This window comes from Heloderma suspectum, chromosome 1 (assembly GCF_057233095.1).
Source record: "Heloderma suspectum isolate Gila_16-S chromosome 1, 16-S_ref, whole genome shotgun sequence".
Lineage (NCBI taxonomy): Eukaryota > Metazoa > Chordata > Lepidosauria > Squamata > Helodermatidae > Heloderma > Heloderma suspectum.
Window position 1 is genome coordinate 426,036,050 of NC_139458.1, and position 22,355 is coordinate 426,058,404.

Below are 22,355 nucleotides of genomic sequence, written 5' to 3' on the forward strand. Positions count from 1 at the left end.
ATTTTGGTTGAACATTAGGAAGAACGTCTTGATACTGAAAGCAGTGCAAAAATGGAACTGTTGCTTAGAGGGCTATTGGGTTGTCCCTTGCTGGAGGTTTTCAAGCAGAGGCTGCCCATCTCTTGGGGGTCCTCTAGCCATGGGTTTTCTGTGTCAAGCAGGGGGCTGTACTAGATGGCCTTCAAGACCCCCTTCAGCTCTACCTTTCTAAGGGTGCAATCCTATGCAGGTTTAGACAGAAAAAAGTCCTACAGCTCCCAGCATTCCCCAGCTGGGGGCTATAGGACTTTTGTATGTCTAAACCTGCATAGGATTGCACCCTAACGGACATTTGAATACTGGATTCTTCTCTCAGATCTTCAGTGCTTCAGTGCCCTGCTTGTTGCAGGGCGTTTATATTTCATTTCGCTCCTCCCTTTTGCCGTGATGAAACTGAAGGAGACATGCAGAGCATTCCCATGTCATCTCCCATCCAGACCTTGGCCAAACCCAGGCCTGCTTAGCTTCAGCAAAGTTGCTGCCTCATGTATGTCCGGGCTATGCCTGACTTAATATCGTATATTATACTTGATGTCTGTGTCGCAGGAGTACCTGAAGTGTTCCATCTGTAGGTATTAGTATGTGCTTTGAGAGTGAATATTGTAAGGGATGGAGGCAGAGTTAGTAAATAAAAGGGAGCAAACTCTCTCTCTCTGTCTCTCTCTCTCTGTCTCTCTCTCTGTCTCTCTCTCTGTGGTGTGTGTAAGTCTGCAGCCAATGACAGCTGGAGCCCCTTTCTACATCTGTGTGGAAAGGCTGTTGCTGCGGGATCCTGTGGGTTTGGTTTACACTCCCTAACCAAAGCCTCAGTTCTTAAGTTAGGGGACCTCTTTCCGTGGTGCGATCCCACACACTACCTGCCCCACCGTTTAGGTCTGTCCTAAATGATCTTCAGGGTTGAAAAGGGATTGTTTGAACTGCATGGGATGGAGGCTAGTAGGAGAACGGCAACCTGCAACATAAAAAGCATTTTGAGTGTATCTAAGTTATGTGCTCCCATTTATTTCAGTAGCACTTGTGCAAGAAATCTTTTGGGTGTATTGTGCTATCCAAAAGTAAAAATGAGACATTAGTAAACACAGTTGTACCTTGTTATCTGTAATGTCAGATCCTTCTGATGGATGAATCATTGATGTGATCTCAGGCAAGCAAGTTCCACCCACTCTCCTATGTTGTTAATAGTGTGGTTGTTTGTTCTTATTTCCCCCACCACCTTTTCTATTACCCTTTTTCTTTCCATTTTGGTTTTCCATGCCCTCTGCCCTGTCAGTAGGTGTGTGTGGTTGTTGTTTTTTTTTTAAACAAAGTACCTGTTTTATACAGTTCTGTGTTAAACAGTCTCTTTGCTGGCCTTTCCTGCTCCTGGAGGGCTAAGGTGCAAGATAACATTGCTAACTCTCAGGGACACATTATCTTATGTTTCAACACCTCCAGCATTTTCTGTTTCACTCTTCTGTTCTTTCTTTCCATTAGTTCATCACTTTGGATTTCACCCTTGGTTTTCCTTTGACTTCAGTTCAGCCTCTCAGTATATTTTACCCCTGCCTGGAGTGTTAAATCTACTCGTCTACACCTAGCTAGACGGTTGTCTACAAAGTTATATCAGCGTTTGAGGTGTGTGTATGTGTATGTGTGCGTGTGTGCGTGTGTGTGTATATATATATACACACACACACACACACACACATATATACACACACACATATATATATATATATATACACACACACACACACTCCTTCTATTTCACAGCTTTCAAATTAAAAACAATTGAAAATACATAATAAAATGACAAATATAATAACATGAGTGACAATCACCAGCAGATTAAAAAAAATAACTTTAAAATAACCAGGATCAGTCCACTAACAAAAAAGATAATGAGAGATGGGGCCAAAGGATAGTATCCAATGTTAGTTCTACATAGAGTAGACCGATTGAAATGAATTGGACTTAAGATAGTCATGACTAACTTAAGTCCAGTTCATTTCAATGGGTCTGTTCTATGTAGGACTAACATTAGATCCTACCCAAATCAATCTCCCTTGGCAAGGCAATTCCATAGGCTTGGTGCAGCCTATCTTACATCTTGAGCACTCATACTTCTGCTATGATCAAGACCCAAGAGCCCCCCCCCCAGCCAATCTTAAAGAATGGGTAGGCTCATATGGAAGGCAACAGTTCTTTAGATAACCTGGTAACATAGTTCTGTGCATTGGCCACAATCCAGCAATGGGAATAGCCTCCTTTGTGTTCCAGTATTGGGAAAAAGACAGGGTATAAATGATTATGATGATGATTGATGATAATCTGTGCAACTCTGAGCCCCAATGTGTAAGTAGGGGGTGATCTGTCAAAACCAGGCAGTGGGTTTTCTCATGCCTAGATTGTTCCAGGTCCAATGTCCAGAATTATGTATGTGAGAGCTAAGCATACAGTTGAGGGGCTATCAACATCCAATGCAAAATAGCAAATACATAAAGATAAGTAGTCTAATCTGTTTTAATTGAAATCAGTTAATATATTAAATAAAGTGAACAAGTAAGTACCAAGTATGTTCTTGTTGATGAATACAATAGAAAGTGGCAGCAAGCTGACTTCTTACTGGATGAATTGGGTAGTATAATGCCATTTCATCTTATACTGCCATAAGTAAAAAGGTTATAGACTTGCTTTATTGTTCTTAAATGACTGCTAAATTTAGAGAGATGGAACCTGGAATATCTTGGGCACTAGGCCCCTATAGGTCCCATCTAGCCAAACCGTTGATGCTGACCAGTGCTGTGTGTCCCTCCCGGCCACCCCGCCAGAGTCAGTTTATGAATTGAAAGAAGGCTAGAGACTACTGTTTTAATAAAAAGATCTTAGTTACAATGCCAGTGACAAGCCCGGTCTATAATGCCAATAGATACAGTCTTCCTTTGTTGGAAGTCGCCACACTCCCATTCTGTGAACTGTGTGCGTGGAAGCTGAAAACTGATAAGGATCAATTAATTCTCACCCAGCTTTATTGCAATGGCAGTCAAATCATTAGAGAACATCCCCTCCGTTTTACCAAGAACTCAGAAGTTCATCACTTTGCAGGAAAGCTCCACTTAGAAGCTGATTGAATGGTTATTCTTGTAATATGGCAGCTTGCCTGCACAGCTTGGGTGATGGCCAAACTATTCAAGCATGTCACTTGCATCTGTAGTCCCAAATGCAGACTGAGACCTGTTCCAGCCAAGTTGAGAATTTATGGTGAGGAAGGCTAGTGCCATCCCCAGGCATCACTGAGCAGCTGCCAGGGTCCCAACGCCCTGGTGGGCCCCACTGCTGATGCATATCCTGGGCTCCCTGTAACTTTTTCTGTCCTGGCCCTCAGAGTGCTGCCAGATGGCTGGATGTAGCTACCCTTGTAAGTTCCCACAATGACTCCCCAACTTAGTGGTGTTCTGGAGAATTTTGGGAAACTGAAAGAGTGTCGAGGCACAGTCACCCAGTGCAGCTTAGACTGCTGCCAGCACAGCCAGATAAACCCGCCACAGTCCACGGACAGAGGAGAAGACACTTTGACAAGACACTTTGACAAGAACTGATCTACAGCAGAGGTGAAGAATCAGCAGAGGTGTGGAGAGCAGGTTACAGACTGCTGGTCAGGAAGCAATATTGCAAGGTTTGGTAATGCTCTCAGGGACAACAGGTGATACTCCAAAGCTCTTCCGTGGAGAATGACCTCGGTACTTGGGACTGTATGTGCCTAAGTTCATAACTGCCAGAGCCCTGCCCTCAAGGGGAGTTGCAAGGACTTTAAAGGGGTGGTGCTCTGGTTCATAGCTGTGCACTGAAGCCCTGTTGAATGGCCTCAGATCTATGTTTATTTTATTTTATTTATTTTATTTATTAATCACCCATCTGGCTGGTCACCCAGCCACTCTGGGAGATGTACAGAGTGTATAATAGAACAGTTTAAAACAATAAAATTCTACAGCAAAAACATATTTCTAAAAATACCCTAACCCACCCCCAAATGCCTGCCTGAACAACCAAGTTTTTAATGCGCGGTGGAAGCTCATTAAAGAGGGGGCATGGCGGAGTTCCCTAGGGAGGGAGTTCCACAGAGTGGGGGCCACCACAGAGTAGGCCCTCTCCCTCGTCCTCACCAGCCTAGCTGTCCTGGCTGATGGGACAGAGAGAAGGCCATCCGAGGCTGATCTTGTTGAGCGGCCTGTCTGGTGTTGCTGGAGGCGCTCCTTAAGATAGGCTGGGCCGGAGATAGGCTCTGTCCTTTTCTGTTTCCTTGCAGACCTAAAGGAGAACAAACAACCAGGAAGAAGGTGGTGGCTGGAACATTGGAGTTGCATTATTAGATCTTTGGTCTGTCTCTCCCAGTATGGTGTGCTTTGACTAGTAACAATTATCCAGCATGTCAGATGAGGACCTTTTCAGCCCTCCTAACTGAGATTTTTTTGTTTTGTTAATTGTTTTGCAGGAGATTGACTTGTTTGACTTATACCTCCCCTTTCTACCAAGGAAATGGCACTCAAGGGGGCTGACAATGATAAAAACCAAAACATTAGAATAAAAACTTTGTTAAAATAATCGTAAAACAGATACACTAAAAACACAATTAAAAACTAAGCAATACAAGAATAAAATGGTTAAATTGTTGTGAACTGTCCAGAGAGTTCGGCTGTTGGGTGGCATAGAAATGAAATAAATACATAAATAAATAAAAACATCCCCTGACCGATGAGCTTACATGCCAAAGACCTGCTTGAATAAAAATGCCTTTGCGTCAGTAACAAGACAGTCCCTACCCTCAGCTTTACAATCTAAGAGACACAACACAAAAGGAAAACAAAAGGAGGGAGGAGGACAAAAAGCAAACTCAGGCACTATATCTTACTCCACAATGTCAGCTGGTAGTTAGTTGTTCAGCAGGCCGTGGAGATGGATCTAAGCACAATGGAGTGTACTTGACCGCTGCTTCCTCTCTCTGTGCTATATTCCTGCTGTGTTCACAGTGCACTTCTGCAGGGTCGTATCCCTTCTTTGGATCTAGATTGAGATATTTCAAGTGGATCATGTCCAGTAAGCGTCTTTACCCTGTTTGTGGCTGCATGTCAGTTTATTAGAGTACAGTAAGAGAGCTTCAGTACTTGGATCAGAATGACAAAGTCCACTGTTCTATCGCACAGCAGGTGTCTGTACTGATTGGTTGCAATGGATGCAACCTTTTGTGTGCTTTGTGATACAGTTAATTTAGATTTCACATGTGTGTACTGCTTGCTTTGCTTAGTAAACAGAGTAGATCTCATCTGAGACTCTCTTCCTTATTATTCTACCATCTTCATTTAACTTACAAACCGTCCTCGGTGAGAATGTGAGAATCTGTGGAACCCCACAGGTGAGAATTTTGTTTGGTTCTTTTTTTATATTAGAACTTACCAAAGTCTCAGGTTTTCCCATAAATGGGACAGAAAGAAGTTGAGATTTAAAAACAAATTAGAATGCAGGAGAAACCAAAACTCAGCTTTAATGCTAATGGCATTTTAGAAATGCAGATCCCTGCTCCAAGGAACTTACAATCTTATGTTCAACACAGAGGAGGCAACCCTTGCTAGAGAATCCAGAAAACAAATGCAAATGTTCAGCGGGGTGGGTTGTTTGTGTTGTTTTGGCCTGATTATTTGCTTTCTATTTGCTCCAACTGCATGAATACAGCTTCTTCTTCTGTGCCTGTTGTTCTCATGGTTTCCAAACTGTTGCAGGGGTTTGGAAACCAGTTTACAGGCGCCTTCATTTGTTTTGGGTGAGCTAAAGGTTAGGTTAGCTGGGGTGGGGGGAAGAGAAGGACCGGCTTTGGCATCGGAGACAGACCGAGATGGAATGCCAGTCTGCCCAGCAGGAAACAATATGCCTCCTTGGCTGACTGCTTTTGCTGTTGAGATGAGACAGCCCGGTAGCTAGCAGAAGCCCTTTTCCACGTGCATCTTTCTATGCTAAATGAGCAATTGCTGCTGGACAGAACTGTGTCTGTGGGGAAGCTTCCTATGGAGGCTGAAGCGCCTGTCCTCAAGATACAGATGTGCTACTCAGTCTTTTTTGGTTCTTGGCACTTCTTGCACATCAGTGGGAAATTGCTGGGGGAGATGGCAGCTGGCCAGCCTTTCTCTGACAGAGGCTAGATGACAAATGGAATACAAGCTCCAAGTCAGTGCACTGGGCAAATGGGCTGGTTTTTCCACTCATCCCAATCTTTATCAAGTGCAGAGAGAAAATGTCTTTTTTGTTTAAGCTAGTGCTTCAAACAGTGAAAGGCCAAACAAGAGAGACCAGTTTAACTCTGAAAGGAAAACTTGGCACGGAAGCTCTAGTCTGTTCTAGTAGTGAGACCTTCAACATGCAAGCCATGTGCTCTGCAGCTGAGCTGTGATGCCTTCCCAAATCCGGGAAACACTGCTCTGTCCCAAGACTTGCAGAAAACCAACTTTTTCTCAAACACTTATGCAAAAAGTCTGCATTTTTAAGGGTCAGCCCTAGGGAAATGCATATGATTTTCTAGATTGCTATTATGACTGAGCCGTTGTTAAAAATCTTCCTGTCATGATTTCCCTCAGGGAGATTTCCTGCTTCCAATTTCCTGTTCACTTAAAAAAATAGCTTCAGGTTGCTTGGCGGTGACAGGAATTAGATGTGTTTATAATACAACGGAGAATTGCTTTACATTGTTATTGATTTAGCCTCTCTGCTGTCAGCTTTGTGTAAAAGAAAAAGAAGAAAAAAAAGAGAGTGCTCTGTATTCCTCAGCTCTTTCCAGTTCCATCTTATGTAAAGGCAGAGCTCTAGCCATTTTGGGTTGGGCCAAGAAGCCATTTAAATCCAGCATTTTCATCAGAGACGTGTTCAAACTGTGTTGCAGGCAGCTGCTGTCGTAGCACCGAGCGTCCTGAGACAGCCGTCAAGGACCTGAGCAACTTGGGAGCATCCAGTGGGGTTGACGTGGGCTGTGTTTGGGGGGCCACCCACCTGTAACCTGGCCCTTACTTCTACACTACCAGCAGCTGGTGGCTGCAAGGCACTTGCTATTTTAACATTTCCAGGCATTACTCCAGTGGGTCGCTACAGGGCATTTTAAAATGGTGGGCAGTTCATCGCCACCCTCCCCAAGAAGCCCATGGGGGGGGACTTGGTAATTTGCCAAGGGGACTCTCGAACTCTGGTGCCAGGAAACCCTGGGGTTTCTCAGACACGTAGTGATCCCCCCCCCCCGAACAGCTCAGTAATGATAGACAGGCTTCCTTGAAAGATGGCATGGCCACCATTGCCAACCTTCCCCGGAGCGTCCAGTGGCAGGGGAGTGTTCTGGGTATCCCAAGACAGAATTTCTGTCCATGGCTGAGTTATAAAGAGGATGAATGGGTCTGGCCGACACTGTGCACTGATTAAATTGGTGCCCCAGAGCATTGGTGGGTAGGCTTATGAGGTCTACTTTGTTTTTATTTTTTTACTAGAACACCAAGATTCACCAGCAGCTAGCAGCTATGCCTTCCCCCCCCTTACTCAAGGGTAAGCACAGAGGACCTGATCTGGATCAGGATCGTGCTGTGTGGGATAGGGTGCTTTAACGCTTTGTGTCCCTCTGCATTCATTTTTAATGGATCTTTTATTTTTGGCAATGCAGATTTTATGTGCGGGTGGGGGGTGCGCGATCCTCATCAGGACCTCATAGGGGGAAGAAGGGTTAAGGTCCTCCTACTGGCCACACTGGAGTCTCGATCTAGATCAGATCCCCCAAATGTTTGAGCAAGGAAAAACAATGCTGTGTAGAGTTTAACCCTTAGTGTGAAGAAAAGAGACTCTCTGAGTGAATGCTCAGCACAAGCGTTTGTTTTCAGTGCCGGAACTGAGTTTCACAACCCTTTTTCCCTGATGCGCACACACACACTCCTGATTCTACCACCACACTTCCTTTGAGCAGTCTAATGTAGCTCAGTGTGACAGAGCACATGCCTTGTGTGCAGAAGGCTCCAGGTTCAATCCCCGGGTTCTCCACGTAGGGCGAGGAAAAAATCGTGCCTGAGACCCTGGGGAGCTTCACCTTCCACACATCACCAGGGGTTCCCCACCTTGCTTCCCAATCGCTTTGTAGTTTCTGAGCTTACCCAACATTTTTAAAGTTTGAAATGCCTATGCTGGTATTTTTTTATTTTGCCTCACCCCCTTTTGCATTTGGTCCACCCCCTTTTGCTTTCAGCCCCGCCCACCCCTGGAACGCAGCCCCCAAGAGTTTCTCCAAAAATGAATTCAGACTTTGGGCTGAAAGAGGTTGCGCTTCCCTGAGGGGAGGGGCCACAGCTCAGTGTGATAGAGCACCTACTTGGCATGCAGAAGGTCCCGGCTTCGATCCCCGGCTTCTCCAGGTAGAGCTCAGAAAGAATCCTGCCTAAAACCCTGGGAAGCTGCTGCCAGTCAGTGTCAGCAGTACTGGGCTAGATGGACCAATGGTCTGGCTCAGTATAAGGCAGCTTCCTATGTTCCTATGTTGTAGCTATTGTTAAATATTTTGGAGTCAGAACTCCTTGCCAGTCTATTGCAAATCATCCAGAGATTTACCAGTAGATCCCAACTGTCAGGGAAGTGTTAGAGGACACAACAGTCAGGAAGCAAAACAAAGACTTTATTTGTTGTTCAGTCGCTAAACCGTGTCCGACTCTTCGTGACCCCATGGACCATAGCATGCCAGGCCTTCCTGTCCTATGCTCTCTCCCGGAGTGTGCTCAAGTTCATATTCATTGCATCGGTGATGCTATCTAGCCATCTCATCCTCTGCCGTCCCCTTCTCCTTCAATCTTGCCATCTCATGTTTGACCACCTCCAGCTTACCTTGATTCATTGACCTTACATTCCAGGTTCCTAAACAATATTGTTCTTTACAGCATCGGATTTTCTTTTCACCACCAGACACATCCACAGCGGAGTATCCTTTCAGCTTTGGCCAAGCCGCTTCACTCTTTCTGGCGCTACTTGGAAATACCCTCTGCTCTTCCCCAGTAGTATATTGGACACCTTCGGACCTGAGGGGCTCATCTTCCAGTGTCATCTCTTTTAGCCTTGTGAAACATTCCATGGGGTTTTCTTGGCAAGAATACTGGAGTGGGTTGCCATTTCCTTTTCCAGTGGACCACATTTTGTCAGAACTCTCCGCCATGACCTGTCCGTCTTGGGTGGCTCTGCACGGCATAGCTTATGGCTTCACTGAGTTATGCAAGCCCCTTCGCCACAACAAGGCAGTGATCCATGAAGGGGAAAGACTTTATTATCTCCTATTAACAAGAACAGAAAACTTTCTGACTCCCGACTCTACCCAGATGCAACTAAGTCCAGTGCCACCTAGTGACTAAGCTGTACAATGACATTATCCATACACACCTTTGCTCACTCCTGCCCTAGAAAATGCACCAGAATCCTCCGCAATGCGCAGGTGTTCTGTGGCAGACACACAAATGTCGCTTAGCAAGTGAGTCAGTGTGGTAAGTGTCCCCTGAAGGCAGCAAGCTTGAAAAACCACTCCTTCAGGAAATCTTGTTAAAAATAGTCATTCGAATAAGTGCTATTATTAGCTTTGCCTACAGGGTGCAAAAACATAAATGAAAGCTGCTAAGACTGAACTGTCTGCATCCAAAAGAAAAGCTTGCAGCCTTTTTTTTACCAGGTGAAGTTATTCAAAAGTGCTCTCTTTGGCTGCCACCAGAATCTGGACATCCAGGCACAGGAATTATCATTATATTTATTTATTATATTGATTTATATCCTGCCTTTTTCCCAATACTGGGACTCAAGCCGGCTTTACAACATTAAAAACATGTACAGCTAAAACATATAATAAGAAATTACAAAAGTTAAAAAATATAATTAAATCATCAATAATATTACAATTGTATAAAATATCAACATTTTAAAAGACAACAAACAATATAAACAATAGTATCAATCCATCATATTCTCACAGGTCCAGACCATCTATCTCCAAAGGCCTGCCGGATCAAAAAAGTTTTTACCTGCTTGCTGAAACATACCAAGAGGGTGCCACTCTCGCCTTCCTGGGAAGGGAGTTCCAGAGCCTTGGGGCAGCCACCGAGAAGGCCCTCTCTTGCGTTCCTACCAGGCGAGCTTGTGATGGTGGCGGGACCGTGAGAAGGGCCTCCCCTGAAGATCTCAGGGCATGAGCAGGCTCATAGGGGAGAATACTGCATTGGATTCCTGCACTGAGCAGGGGGTTGGACTCGATGGCCTTCTAGGCCCCTTCCAACCCTACCATTCTGTGATTCTATGATTACAGTCTTTCAGATAACCTGGACCTGAGCCATATATATAGGGCTTTACAGGACATGACCAGCACTTTGAATTGTGCCTAGAAACAAACCAAGGATCAAGGATTATCCCATAGCAGTAAGCCTGGGTGACTGGCAGAGGCTGTGCCTTAACAGAGGTGGTAATCCCTTTCCCTGCCAAGTCATCACCTTTACAAATCATCATTGCTTCAGCCTTGTCTCGGTTCAACTGGCTTATCCACACACCTAGTATCTAACTTCTCCCAGATCCTGGGCAGGCTCTAGGGCTGCTTCCAATCTAGCTGTTTTGTCCAGAACTATTTGCCTTTTCTTCACTCACTTTTAATGAATCAGCCAGAAGACACTGTCCCCAAATCATTGTTCTCCGGTCATCCACCCCACTGCTTCCAGCCAGGCTGTTCTATTCCATTTGGAACCTCATTTATTCCAACTTCTGTGTTGGTAAAATAATGGAAAAGCTGTGCAAGAGCTGGGAGGTGTACATCAGTGTACCCCACCCAGGGCCCGCCCAAGACATTTTTGCCGCCTGAGGTGAAGAACAAGATGGCTCCTTCTCCCATTCCATCCACAAAAGCCAACTGGACAGTTTGTTCAACACTGACAATGGAACAGCATCCCCCACTGCACCTGAAGGAGCATGTTAGCTTAGGGGACACAGGACAGGCTGCTTGGCACTCAGCTCTCTCTTCCAACACCTTGCTGCCACCTCCCAGCATCTGCTGCCTGAGGTGACCACCTCACTCTGCCTAATGGTAGAGCCGGCCATGGTTATATCTCAGGCCTGTGGACCAAATCTGCTTGCCTCGTGACCCAGTTTGTCTCTCAACTGTCACAGTACTGTCTTAGCCCTACCGTTCTATCCCTTTCCCTATTAGTTTTACAGCCACCCCCCCCAGCACATCCTTGTTCCGCTGAAGCACAAGCACCATAATAAATTAATACTCGGATCTGAGTTCCACTTTTTAGCACTCTGTGCATGTGGGGGGCGGGGTGGGGAATGGGGGGCACTCTTGGAGGCTCCATTCAACTGAGGAGGACTCCCCCCTGCCTTCTACGAAGACTGCTCTGATTTGTGGTGCTTTGAAAGCAGTGGGAGGCCATGTACGGCTGTCCAAGCATTCCGATAACACAAAGCTCATGTGTCCCCATTTATTTATTTACAAGATTTGTATACTGCTCTACATCCCATAAATTATCTGAGTGGTGAACAATAAAAAGGGGAGAAAAGTTATAATAGTGATAATTGAAATTCAGAATTAAAACCTTTAAAATCAGATTGTGATAATAAAACCATGGCTGGTTAGTCAGGGAAGACTTATTTAAATATAAATGTGTTCGGCAGACACCGGGAATGAAACAACATCTGTGCCTGTCTGACATTGAGAGGTAGAGAGTTCCAAAGAGAGGCAGCCAATGCAGTAAGGCTGTACTCCAAATGGATTCATGCCATGCGGAGCCACCAGGAGCGCCTCATCTGGTGACCTCAGTGACAAGGCAGGTGAATAAGGGACAAGATGCTTTCTCAAATATATAAGCTGTATTGACTCATCTTCACCTTGAACTAGGAGAGTGGCCCCATTAACACACAAGGTCCCCTGGTCAGGTCATCAGCGCGTCTTGCTTTTAAAATGTTTTTTAAAAGCCCCGCACTGCTTGCTCACAGAGGCGATAGGCTCTCTCTGCAGCTGCCCACCAGCAACACCTCTTAGAAAGCCTTAGAGTGACACGATGCAATGGGATGCCACGCTGCTCCCAAGGCACTCCAGGGGGCCACCTAAATGGAGGTGCTTTCTGAAGCGATTTGGGCAAATTCTGCATTTTCTCAGAATCAAAGTAGCTCTTTCCACGGTACACGCAGTGCTGTATTCCTCCGCTTTTGAAGTGTATATGGGAACTGAAGTCGCATTCGTTGGGGTGGGGTGGGGAAGTTCCGCCTCAAGTAGGAATGAACATCAGCAATTGCGTAGGTGTGTGACAGCCAATGAGCGGAGGCTGGCTACCCCTTCCTCATATGTTCAACAAAGTGCAGTGCAGGACTTGCTTACGGGCAGGCGTTCCTGACAAGCCCTGCATACCTGCCCCCCCCCCCGCATTTCTGAGGCAGGCAGGCAAGTGGGCAGCTGCTGCCTCCGGAGACTGAGCAGACACTGAGAGCAGAGAGCACAGGGCTGGGGAGGAGGGAGAGCAATGAGCACATAGTCTTCGATGTATATTAACTGCCCAATCAACATCCCCCCCCTCCAAACAGGCTCAATGAAGTGCTTCTGAGTACATGTTTATGAAAACCATCCGCCCTGGCATCCACCCTTTCTCAGCTACGCAGCATCGAATCAACAGGCATCCACCGTTTCTCAGCTGTGCTCCTGCACAGCTTCAGAACAGCAGGGCTGGCTCCTGTCGCCACTCTCAAGCTGAATGACTGTTTAAAGTGAGAGGCAGCAAGCTGCCATTTCTCAGCTGTGCTCCTGCACAGCTTCAAAACAGCAGGGCTGGATCCCTCGCCCCCACTCCCAAGCTCGACTACTTAAAGTGAGAGGCAGCGACATGGAACTGAAGGCAATGAGTTACTTCCAGGTAGACATGTTTACCCCTCTGCTCTCCCCCCCCCCGCCACGCTACTTTCCCTTCTGCCAATCAGCACCGCTTCCACTAGGCTGCACTGAAGCCAGCTGAGGCCACACGGACTCCCACACTGCACTGAAGCCGCTGTGATGGGAAAATCTGTCACAAAATGAGTTTGAAAAAACCCTGGATTTAGGGCAAGAAACGCCGGACTAGCTATGGGAAGCAGCGTGCGTCATCTGCCATGATGGACTTGGGGGTGGAGTAGAACTGGAGTAAAAACCCCATGTAGATGGGGCCCAGGAAGTGCAACAGTGGGAAGCTGCAGAGAGCGCGCGCGAGAGAGCGCCTTGTGCCTTTGTGAATCATATTGGGCTTTGAAAAAAAATGTTTAGAAAGCAGGAAAAAATGGGAAAACCCCCAGCCAACTCAGAAGAAAGCAAGAAAAAATGGGAGAGCAAGAAAAATGGGGAAAGATGGGGAAAATAGAAAAGAAATGGGGAGAATGTGTGCAAAATGGGAAAGCAAGAAAAAATGGGAAACCCTCAGCCAACTCATAAGGTTGGTAGTGGCAGAACACATAGACAAGCTGAAATTTTGGAGACATTTGTCCCTTGTCCTTCATCATTCAGAGCATCTCTACACCAGCCTAAAATCCCACATTTAAAAGGGGGCTTTCTGTTTCCATTTTAATTTCTGGATCACAATGGACTCCCGTTACATGCACTTCCTTCTCCCCCTCCCCTTTCCTCCTCCTTCTCCCCCTTCTCTGAGTCTTCCATACATTTCATTGGCCTAGCTCCTCTTCTTGTGGCTTTTCCTTTTTCATGGAGGGAACTCAAGCAGAACACAAGCAGGGTAATTTGATACCTCATTATTACCTATTTAAAAACAGAATAAAGGTCATTTAGTGCAGGAGACGCCCTGGCGGTTGATGACATCATCTAAAGGGCCCGTAAATGTCTGGGACTGAGCAATCTCAATAGCAGGATAAAAGCTCCATGTGAAGAAGTCTTCAAGGATGGGGTTACCCACCACCAACCCAATGGATGGTTGAAAAATACAACAGATGGGAAATGGTAGAAACCATGACCTAGTTCCTTTACAATGCATGATCCCAGGGCTATAACGTTAACCACATAAGGAGGTTGTGAGAACCCACCACTTAACCCCACAGCCAAACTACATACTACATGGGAGAGTTGTGATCACACCTGGCTTAAAAACATTAACAACCTGAAAACAGCTCTGGGTGGTGGTGGTGGTGGTGGTGGGCAGGTTAAATTAGTTTGAGGCAGCAGTATTGAACTCTTCTCCTCCACAGTTTCTCCAGTCCAACCCACCCTCCTGAAGTTGCTTTTAGACCGTAGTGGGAGAAGGGATCTATACTGTGTTTATCATTTTGCCCCAGAATGTAACAGCTTGGGTGAGGTGGGGGATTTTGATCTGGGAAGCAGGAAAGGGAGGTTAAAACTCCTGTGTCACTATCCCAGTCTAATTCAGCCTCTCCCCCCAGTGTATTTACAGCACAATCTTATGTGTGTCTACTCAGGAGTAAGCCCCATTACTCCTGAGTAAGTAAGACCTAGTGGGTCTTAATTCCAGATAAGTGGGTATAGGATTGCAGCCATAAGGTGCATGTGCGTGTGTTTTAAAGGTCAGGAGATCAGGCAATGGATCTCCTCTGTGATTTAGTTCAATCCTTTTGATGATATAACAAGGAAAAAAATGTGCAGCTGGATTCTAGCCAACTGCTCAGCATCTCCCAAGGATCTGATATGGCTGAGGGTGTCCAGGCTGTTACTGTGAGGCTGCTGCAAGGGTATTTTTAGCATTTTGCCGAAGCAGACGGCTGGATTAGGTTGCTTCAGCAACTGCAGCATCACCTTGAACTCCCTCAACACCGCAGGAAGCTTCTTGAACCTTACATTCAGAAGGGTTTGCATACAGCTGGTGAAACACTGGGGCAATCAGGGAAATCATCCAAAAATGGCCTTAGAGACAAGATGCATTAATGAGTTGTTAAATTGTGCACCCTTTATATTAAAGGGAAACTGACAGGGTGAGAGTCTGCCACCCCACCCTGTTGAAATCCTTCAGCTAAAAGGCATTTGGAGATCATATAGGCTGCTGGTCCACAACTAGTTCTCTTGGAGGACCAGTCTGAGATGGAAGTGAGGGATGATGGGCCGGCACCCTAAATAGCATTCCCCACACAGCTTGCCTGTTGTTACAGATCAGCCTTTTCTCCTTTTGTGTCTCTGTTGACAGCTGAATGGGCCAGGTGGCGCCTCCCAGGGGCTGGGTTTGGCCCAGGGACCTCTAGTTACTAATCCCTCATGTGGGCCAGCTCTATGTTGGGTGGGGCCCTCTGTGAATTAAACCACACCACTGGTTAAGCCACCTAACCCAGAAACTAAGAAGCAGTCAGCAAGCATGTCCACGGGATCCAAAGGCCTTCACAGAACCACATGGAAGTGTAGCCAAAGCGTGTGATGCTTATTTTGAATTTATATGTGAAACTGAAGGCCTCCCACCTGTCCACATTTTCGCCCCCCACCCACCAATGGCACACAGCACCTCCTGTCTCTACTATGTGAGGAAGGTTTTTCTCCCTCTCCTTCCTGCTTCCTTAACATCTCTGCCTCCTCACCTCCAGGATACTTCTGCTCTGCCTCCCTTATTTCCCCAGCAGCTCCTCCTGTTCCTAATCCCTTTGTGAGGTTTCTTTCCCAACACCCCTGACCTCTCTCTGCCCTATCGGTAGCTGCACTGATCTTCCACATTCCGTGACTAAGGCCTAGTTCTCACCCAGGCAGTGAATCTTTGCTTGGGCCAGCCCACTTCCAGAGTGCAGGTGTGAACTCAAGTGTCTGAATGTTCCCCAATACCGAAAAATAAAGCCCCTCCACAGAGGAAACTAGCCAGAGAGAGACACATTGTAGCTCGTGCTGAATGAAAATGCCTTCCCTTCTGGAGTGGATTTTCACGGACATGAGTGGTGAGGAGTTAAGTGTGAACTTTTCATGGAGCTATATAGAGTGTCTAGTAGCATATGTATATTTATTATTTATTTAATTTATTTATTGCATTTATATCCCGCCTTTTTCCTCTTGCAAGGAACCCAAGGTGGCTTACATTCTCCCCCTCTTCCTCTGCATTTTATCCTCACAACAACAATCCTGTGAGGTAGGTTGGGCTGAGAGTCTGTGACTGGCCCAAAGTCATCCAGTGAGCTTCCATGGCCGAGTGGGGACTAGAACCCTGAAATCCCGGCTCCCAGTCCAACACTCGAACAACTACACCACACTGGCCCTCGGTGTATAAGCATATATACTTAGGGAGCACTCCTATGGCCACTAGACACTGTCTAGAGGGCCATAGGATTGTTTGTGTTTTGGGAACCGAGCTTGGAGCCAGGACTCTGCCTTTGGTTCCCAGAAACCACACTCCCTGCCCCCTCCCCCTCGTAGCCAGTGCGGTTTTCTCTGCACCGGCTATGTCTCCACTCTCAGAAATGCAGTGCGGATAGGGATGTCAGAGAATTCCGCCACGGATCTTGGTGAGGCTGAATGCCAGTGCATTCGGCCCCCCGAAATCTGTGGTGGAACGGCCTGCCCCACCGCCCCTCCGTGGATCCCCCCTGGGATGAGACTTACCTGGGGTGGATCTTCCGGGCAGCGGCGGCTGCGGCGGCTGGTCTTCCGACCGGCTACCACCGCTGCCATTTGCAGTCTTGTCATTTTTTTTTGGTTTTTTTTTACAGAGACATGATAGGCTACGTAAAGACTTACGTAGCCTATCACATCCTGGTTAAAAAAAAACAAACGCGTACGCAAATAGCAGCGGCTACAGCCGCTGCCATTTGCATTCCTTATTTTTCACCGTCTTAGTCTATGTAAATATTTACGTAGGCTAAAACAGCCAATCAAAAAGGGACGCAAATAGCGCCCACTACGCTATTTGCGTTCCCCTTTATTTTCGCGGTAATAGTCTACGTAAATATTTACGTAGACTAAGACGGCGAAAAATAAGGAACACAAATGGCAGTGGCTGTAGCCACCGCCATTTGCGTATGTGCTTTTTTTTTTCTTTAACCCAGAGCCCTCTGCGGCTGGAAATCCGGCTGCAGACGGCCCTGGCCTGGGCCTGGCCGGCTGCTCCGTGGAGCCGGCATGGAGCACAGCCGGCCGTCAAGGATTCCGGGGGGGAGGACTGGATCGCCTCCCCCCCCGTCGAGGATTCCGGGGGGAGGGACGGAACGCCTCCCCCCCCATGAACATAATCCGCGGAAAGGTAAGTGACTTTCGTACATCCCTAAGTGCAGAGATGGGGAAAAGGGGGCAATTCTGGGGGTGGGGAGGGGAGGAGACTGTGGAAGCTGCTTTATGCAGTTTCCCTCCCCCTCCCTGAAGCCATGCCGAGATGGGCGAAATCGCCCATCTAGGCAAAAATGCAAGGTGGCTGCAGCTCTGAGGAGAGGATCCCCTCTGCGTCCAGTTGCCCTGCATGATAGTCGGCAGCCTCTTATTTTGGAGGCTGGCAACTATTTGGATAGCATTGTGTCCTAAGTAGAGTGGTTGGCAACTATTATGGAGTTAGAGTTGGTTCACATAACTGTACATAAATATAGTGAAGGTCAGTGCTTCTTGCTACTAAGACCAAGCAGATAATGCTCAGCGGCTATCCTGTACATTTCATACTTTCTTTCTAATAAAACTGTTCTTCTCTGGTATGGGAAACTTCCTTTCCTGCCAAGAAGTTAAGGCCCTCCTTTTTCTCCTTGGTGAAGAGAGGGGTGTGTGTATGTGTGTGTCTTCTGATAGTGTCTGGAACTTAAGAGAGACACCTATAAAATCCAAATACGCTGGCTTGCTCTTTTTTCTCATCTGAAAAGGGGAGGGCATGCTACCTGCTCAGGAAAAACAAACCCGGGGTCGACGAGTCATATGAGTCATATTGGTACCCTCATATCTGTTTAGTGTGGGTCCTGAGTGGACCAGGCCCCAGGTTTAAGACATCTTTGTTCACAGTCCCTTGAAGTAGGTTGTTTGGAGGAAAGAGGAATTTTGAGTGTGTGTATGTGTGTGTGGGGGACTTATTCCTCTGTGCTCCTCATGGCCGGGTGGGCATGATAGTGATTTCCACAGTAGGCCACCTGTGGTGGCTTAGTGGTTAAGACGCTGAACTGCAGACTAGAAGGTCGGCAGGACAGCAGTTCGAGACCCGAGTGCTGCGTGACGGAGTGAGCTCCTGTCTTCAGTCCCAGCTCCTGCCAGCCTAGCAGCTCGAAAGCAAGAAATTGCAAGTAGATAAATAGGTACCGCTTCGGCGGGAAAGGTAACAGCATTCCGTGCACCTCAGTGTTCAGTCATGCTGGCCACATGACCATGGAAGCGTCTTGGGACAGCACTGGCTCTTCGGCTTAGAAACGGAGATGAGCACCACCCCGTAGAGTTGGACACGACTGGTTGGGGACACCTTTACCTTTATGTGTGTGTGGGGGACTTATTCCTCCATGCTCCTCATGGCTGGGTGGGCGTGAAAGTGATTTCCACAGTGGGCCACCATTCCCCCCGCTCCCTAGAATGCCACTCTGAATAACACCATGACGTAGCATTGTTCTGGGCATTCTGGGGAAATGCGTGAAGGGGGAGGCTTCTCTCACCCCCTTTCACCCCTTCCCCACATTGGGCTTAAAGTTCCCAATAGAGAACATTGGACTCAGCACTACTTACAGCCCCGTTTATCCTGACACACGAGGGAGAAGCATTTCTGAGTGCAGGAGGGGTATTGTGAAGAGGAGAGTATTTGGATTGGGACCACCGCACGAGTGTACGGATAGGGATGTATAATAATTTCGTTCCTGTTTGCAAATCATTTGAATGCATCCCATTTGGAATCCTGAACGTGAGCAGGGATGCAGTTCTTGGGAATTTTTCATCATTTCCCAAACTGGTGTTTGTATTTGAAAGTGCGCACTAGCGCACATCCCCCCCCCCCATTCATATTCATATTCTTTGATGAGCTTCTGCTGGGCTTTAAAAACCTGGCTGTTCAGGTGGGCATTTGGGGTAGATTAGGGTTTTTTTAGAGCAGTGTTGTTTTCTTATTTTTTTTTCCAGTTGATTATGTAAATTTGTTATTAGTAGTGTATGCTGCCTAGAGTGGCCAGGTAGCCGGCCAGGCTAATAAATCAAATAAATAAATAATAAATAAAATATTTTCACATTTTAGCCTATGGGGAAAATGCACAATTTGGTTGGGAAAAACTGCACATTTTTACAATGAGAAAAAACTATACACCATTAAAGATGTGCATCTTTCCCAATGGAAAAAAGAGGCAAAGACAAACAAGGCAAAACAAGCTTTAAGGAAGAATTCAGAGAAGCTCAGTGAACTCAAACATGGCATGTACTCCCATCCCTAGGTACTGGGGTTAAACCTTCCCAGTCAGCCCCTTCCCTCTATAAATCCTACTCTCTGCACAGGGGCTAAAGAAAACAAACGAACAACTCAATTGGCACCAGTTGAGTTTTCTCTCTCTGTCATTCTTTAGCCCCTGCATAGGGGCGGGGTGAATTTCAGGGGAAGGAAAAGCAAGTCCCCATACCTATGTGTTGGAGTCCTGCTCTAGATTGAGGCCCTATGTGCTTAAACATGAATAAAACAACGTTAAGATCAGCTACACGTTATGCATTTAATGTAGTGTGTAGCTTAACCCTTACACATGACCTTCTCTAGATCGGGGCTAGAGATTTTGTTTCCCTAGGCTGAAGCCATATCACCATCCTGCTAGGAAACTGATAGGACCTTTTTGTGGCCTGACGAGAATCCAGCTTGACAAGAGCACAATGAATGCAGGCTGGGGAGTGAAATAAATATTTAGAACGTGTACGTGTCTGACGGGAATTAAAGCAAAGAGGAAGGGGCAGGAGTGGGGGATTGTTCTGTTTTATTAGCACGGCACACGTTTCACTATTAAATAGTTTTTGATTTTCTACTAAGGGTCCCATTAGGATGCCATCAGGGGCAGATGGGGATGTCTGCTCTCCAAGCCATCCAGCTAGCTTCAATGAACAGGCCTCCTCACCTTCTCAGCAGCCTGAAGCGGTGGTTAATGCCCTCAAGGTAACATGCCTTGCTGTGTTTGGCACATTTGTGCGCCAAATCTGCCATCTGTATGTTCTGTGACCATCCATTGCACCCAACACATCAGCATCTTTCAGAGGAAAACCATGATGATGAGCCCCGAACTACTCTAATCTCCCATGTCTTTCTCCATATGCGTCACCCATTATGTATCACCCATCTCGACTTGAGCTGTCAGCCAGTGTGGCTTGTCCTGCAGCATAGGAAAACCTGCCTTTGCAGAAATCCCATGAGCAGCATAGAGCCCCGTCTTCCTTTTGGCACTCTATTGGCAACGTCTTGGCCACATTCACACAACCATGTTTTTGTATAGTGAGGTGTGGAAGGTTAGTCCTCTTAGCCAAGAGGATGCAAACAACCCACTGGATTGGACCAAAGGTCCATCTAGACTAAAATTCTATTTCCCACACACACTCCAGGAAACTCACAAGCCAGGATATCATGAAGCCACAAACTTCCCCTGTTGTCTGCTCCATCATCTAGTATTGGGATATAGTGCCTCTGAACATGCAAGTTCCATAAGCCATTGATTGGTCTATCCACCATGCATGTGTGTAATCCTGTGTTAAAAGCCATCTAAGTTGAGGCTAACACCATATCTCATTCCAGGAAAGTACTTGTGTTTTGTTTGAACAGGTACTTCCTTTTGACTGTCCTTAGTTTGCTGCTAATCATTGGGTGACTGCAAGATCTGCTATCATGAGAGACAGGGGAAAAATTCTCTTAACATTGTTCAGAACTGCATCAACTTCTATCTTGCCTTTGGCCTTCTCTTGGAGGGAAGAGAACTGATCATTTCAGTTTCCTGTTTCTGCAGTGGCAAGTAGCTAGCTGCATACCACTACTTTGTTAATTTTGGAAACGTCTGCTGGAAAGAAGCCAATATGGGGTCAATAGGAAATCTGTATCACACCATGCTAAAATGGCCATCTCCAAGATCCTACAAAATGGCCTGCAGTCCACCACGAAGAGCCCTTCTAGCAAAGGGGTGGAGAATTCTTTTAGGGTGGGAGGCATTTACTGTGGGCTGGATGATGTCAGTGGGCTGGATGATGTCAGTGGGCAAGGCCATGCCCACTGATGTCATCTGGTCACTGCGGAAGCACCCGTGCGAGCTTCTCCTTTGCACAGCATAGCCAGCCCTAACCGAGGAACTGGGTGGAGGAATGCTCCTCCACTCAGATCCTTGGCTAGAGGTGGCTTTGCCTACCTTGTGCCTTCCCCCATTGGGGAGAACATGGGGGCAGGCAAAGTGCTTCATGCAGAGGTCCCAACACATCTAAGAATATTAAAGGCTGTTACCGTACAAAATTTATCTGTGTAATAACTTCTCCACAAAAAGAAACAACTACTGGATGTTGCCCTAAACGTTGCCTTTGCCAAAACATATATTTAAAAGAACCATTTGCTGTATTTCACTGCCAGCAATTAGATGAATTAGACAATTTCTTATTAAAGAGACGTTGCGGTGTCCTGTAGACACAGAGCAAAAGTTTTTGTTGAATAAGACGCAGCCAAAGAGCCATAGATGCAACAGGTAAATGCCAAAGCGGTGATCCACTGATTAGGCATTTTGTGGTGGTGCCCACAGCAGTATCGCAGATTCCCAAATGTGCCCAAATTGGGGCACCCCTGCCTTACCATGCCACTCATCTTCCCATTTGGGAGGGTGAGTGATGTACTAAGGGGAATCCTGGAATCTTTGCTGTTAGTTCCAATCAGAGATAACAGTGGGGATTCCTCTCCATGCTAGCTTGCAGGGGGTGGAGCTTGCAGAAGGATGGGGAAACCTCTATGGGCTGGATGGGAGCCACAGGTCTGAGGTTCCAACTCCTTGTTCTAGGAAGTAGCGAGTGAGAGGGTTCATAGAATCATAGAATAGTAGGGTTGGAAGGGGCCCACAAGACCATCGCGTCCAACCCTCTGCTCAATGCAGGAATCCAAGTCAGAGCATCCCTGACAGATGGCCGTCCAGCCTTACCTTGAATGCCTCCAATGTGGGAGAGCCCACCACCTCCCTAGGTAATTGGCTCCATTGTTGTATTGCTCTAAGAGTCCGGAAAGTTTTCCTGATGTTCAGCTGGAATCTGGCTTCCTGTAACTTGAGCCCATTATTCCGTGTCCTGCACTCTGGGATGATCTAGAAGAGATCCTGGCCTTCCTGGGTTAGTTCCTTCCCTCCCTGTTTGGAATCCTCTTCCATAAAATACAATGAGTTGCTATTATGGCAGGAGTGGGGTGGGGTGAGGGAAGGGTTTGCAGGAA

At 46.7% G+C, this 22,355-nt stretch overlaps 1 protein-coding gene across 1 annotated transcript in view; it reads left to right on the plus strand.

Moving 5' to 3' along the window:
• The window catches only part of CCDC85A (coiled-coil domain containing 85A), a 214,403-nt gene that overhangs the window by 175,600 nt on the left and 16,448 nt on the right, over positions 1 to 22,355 (plus strand). The window contains exon 4 of the mRNA XM_084829285.1: positions 19,947 to 20,069. Within this exon, the coding sequence (XP_084685411.1) occupies positions 19,947 to 20,069 (123 nt within the window). The remainder of the gene's footprint in view (positions 1 to 19,946; positions 20,070 to 22,355) is intronic.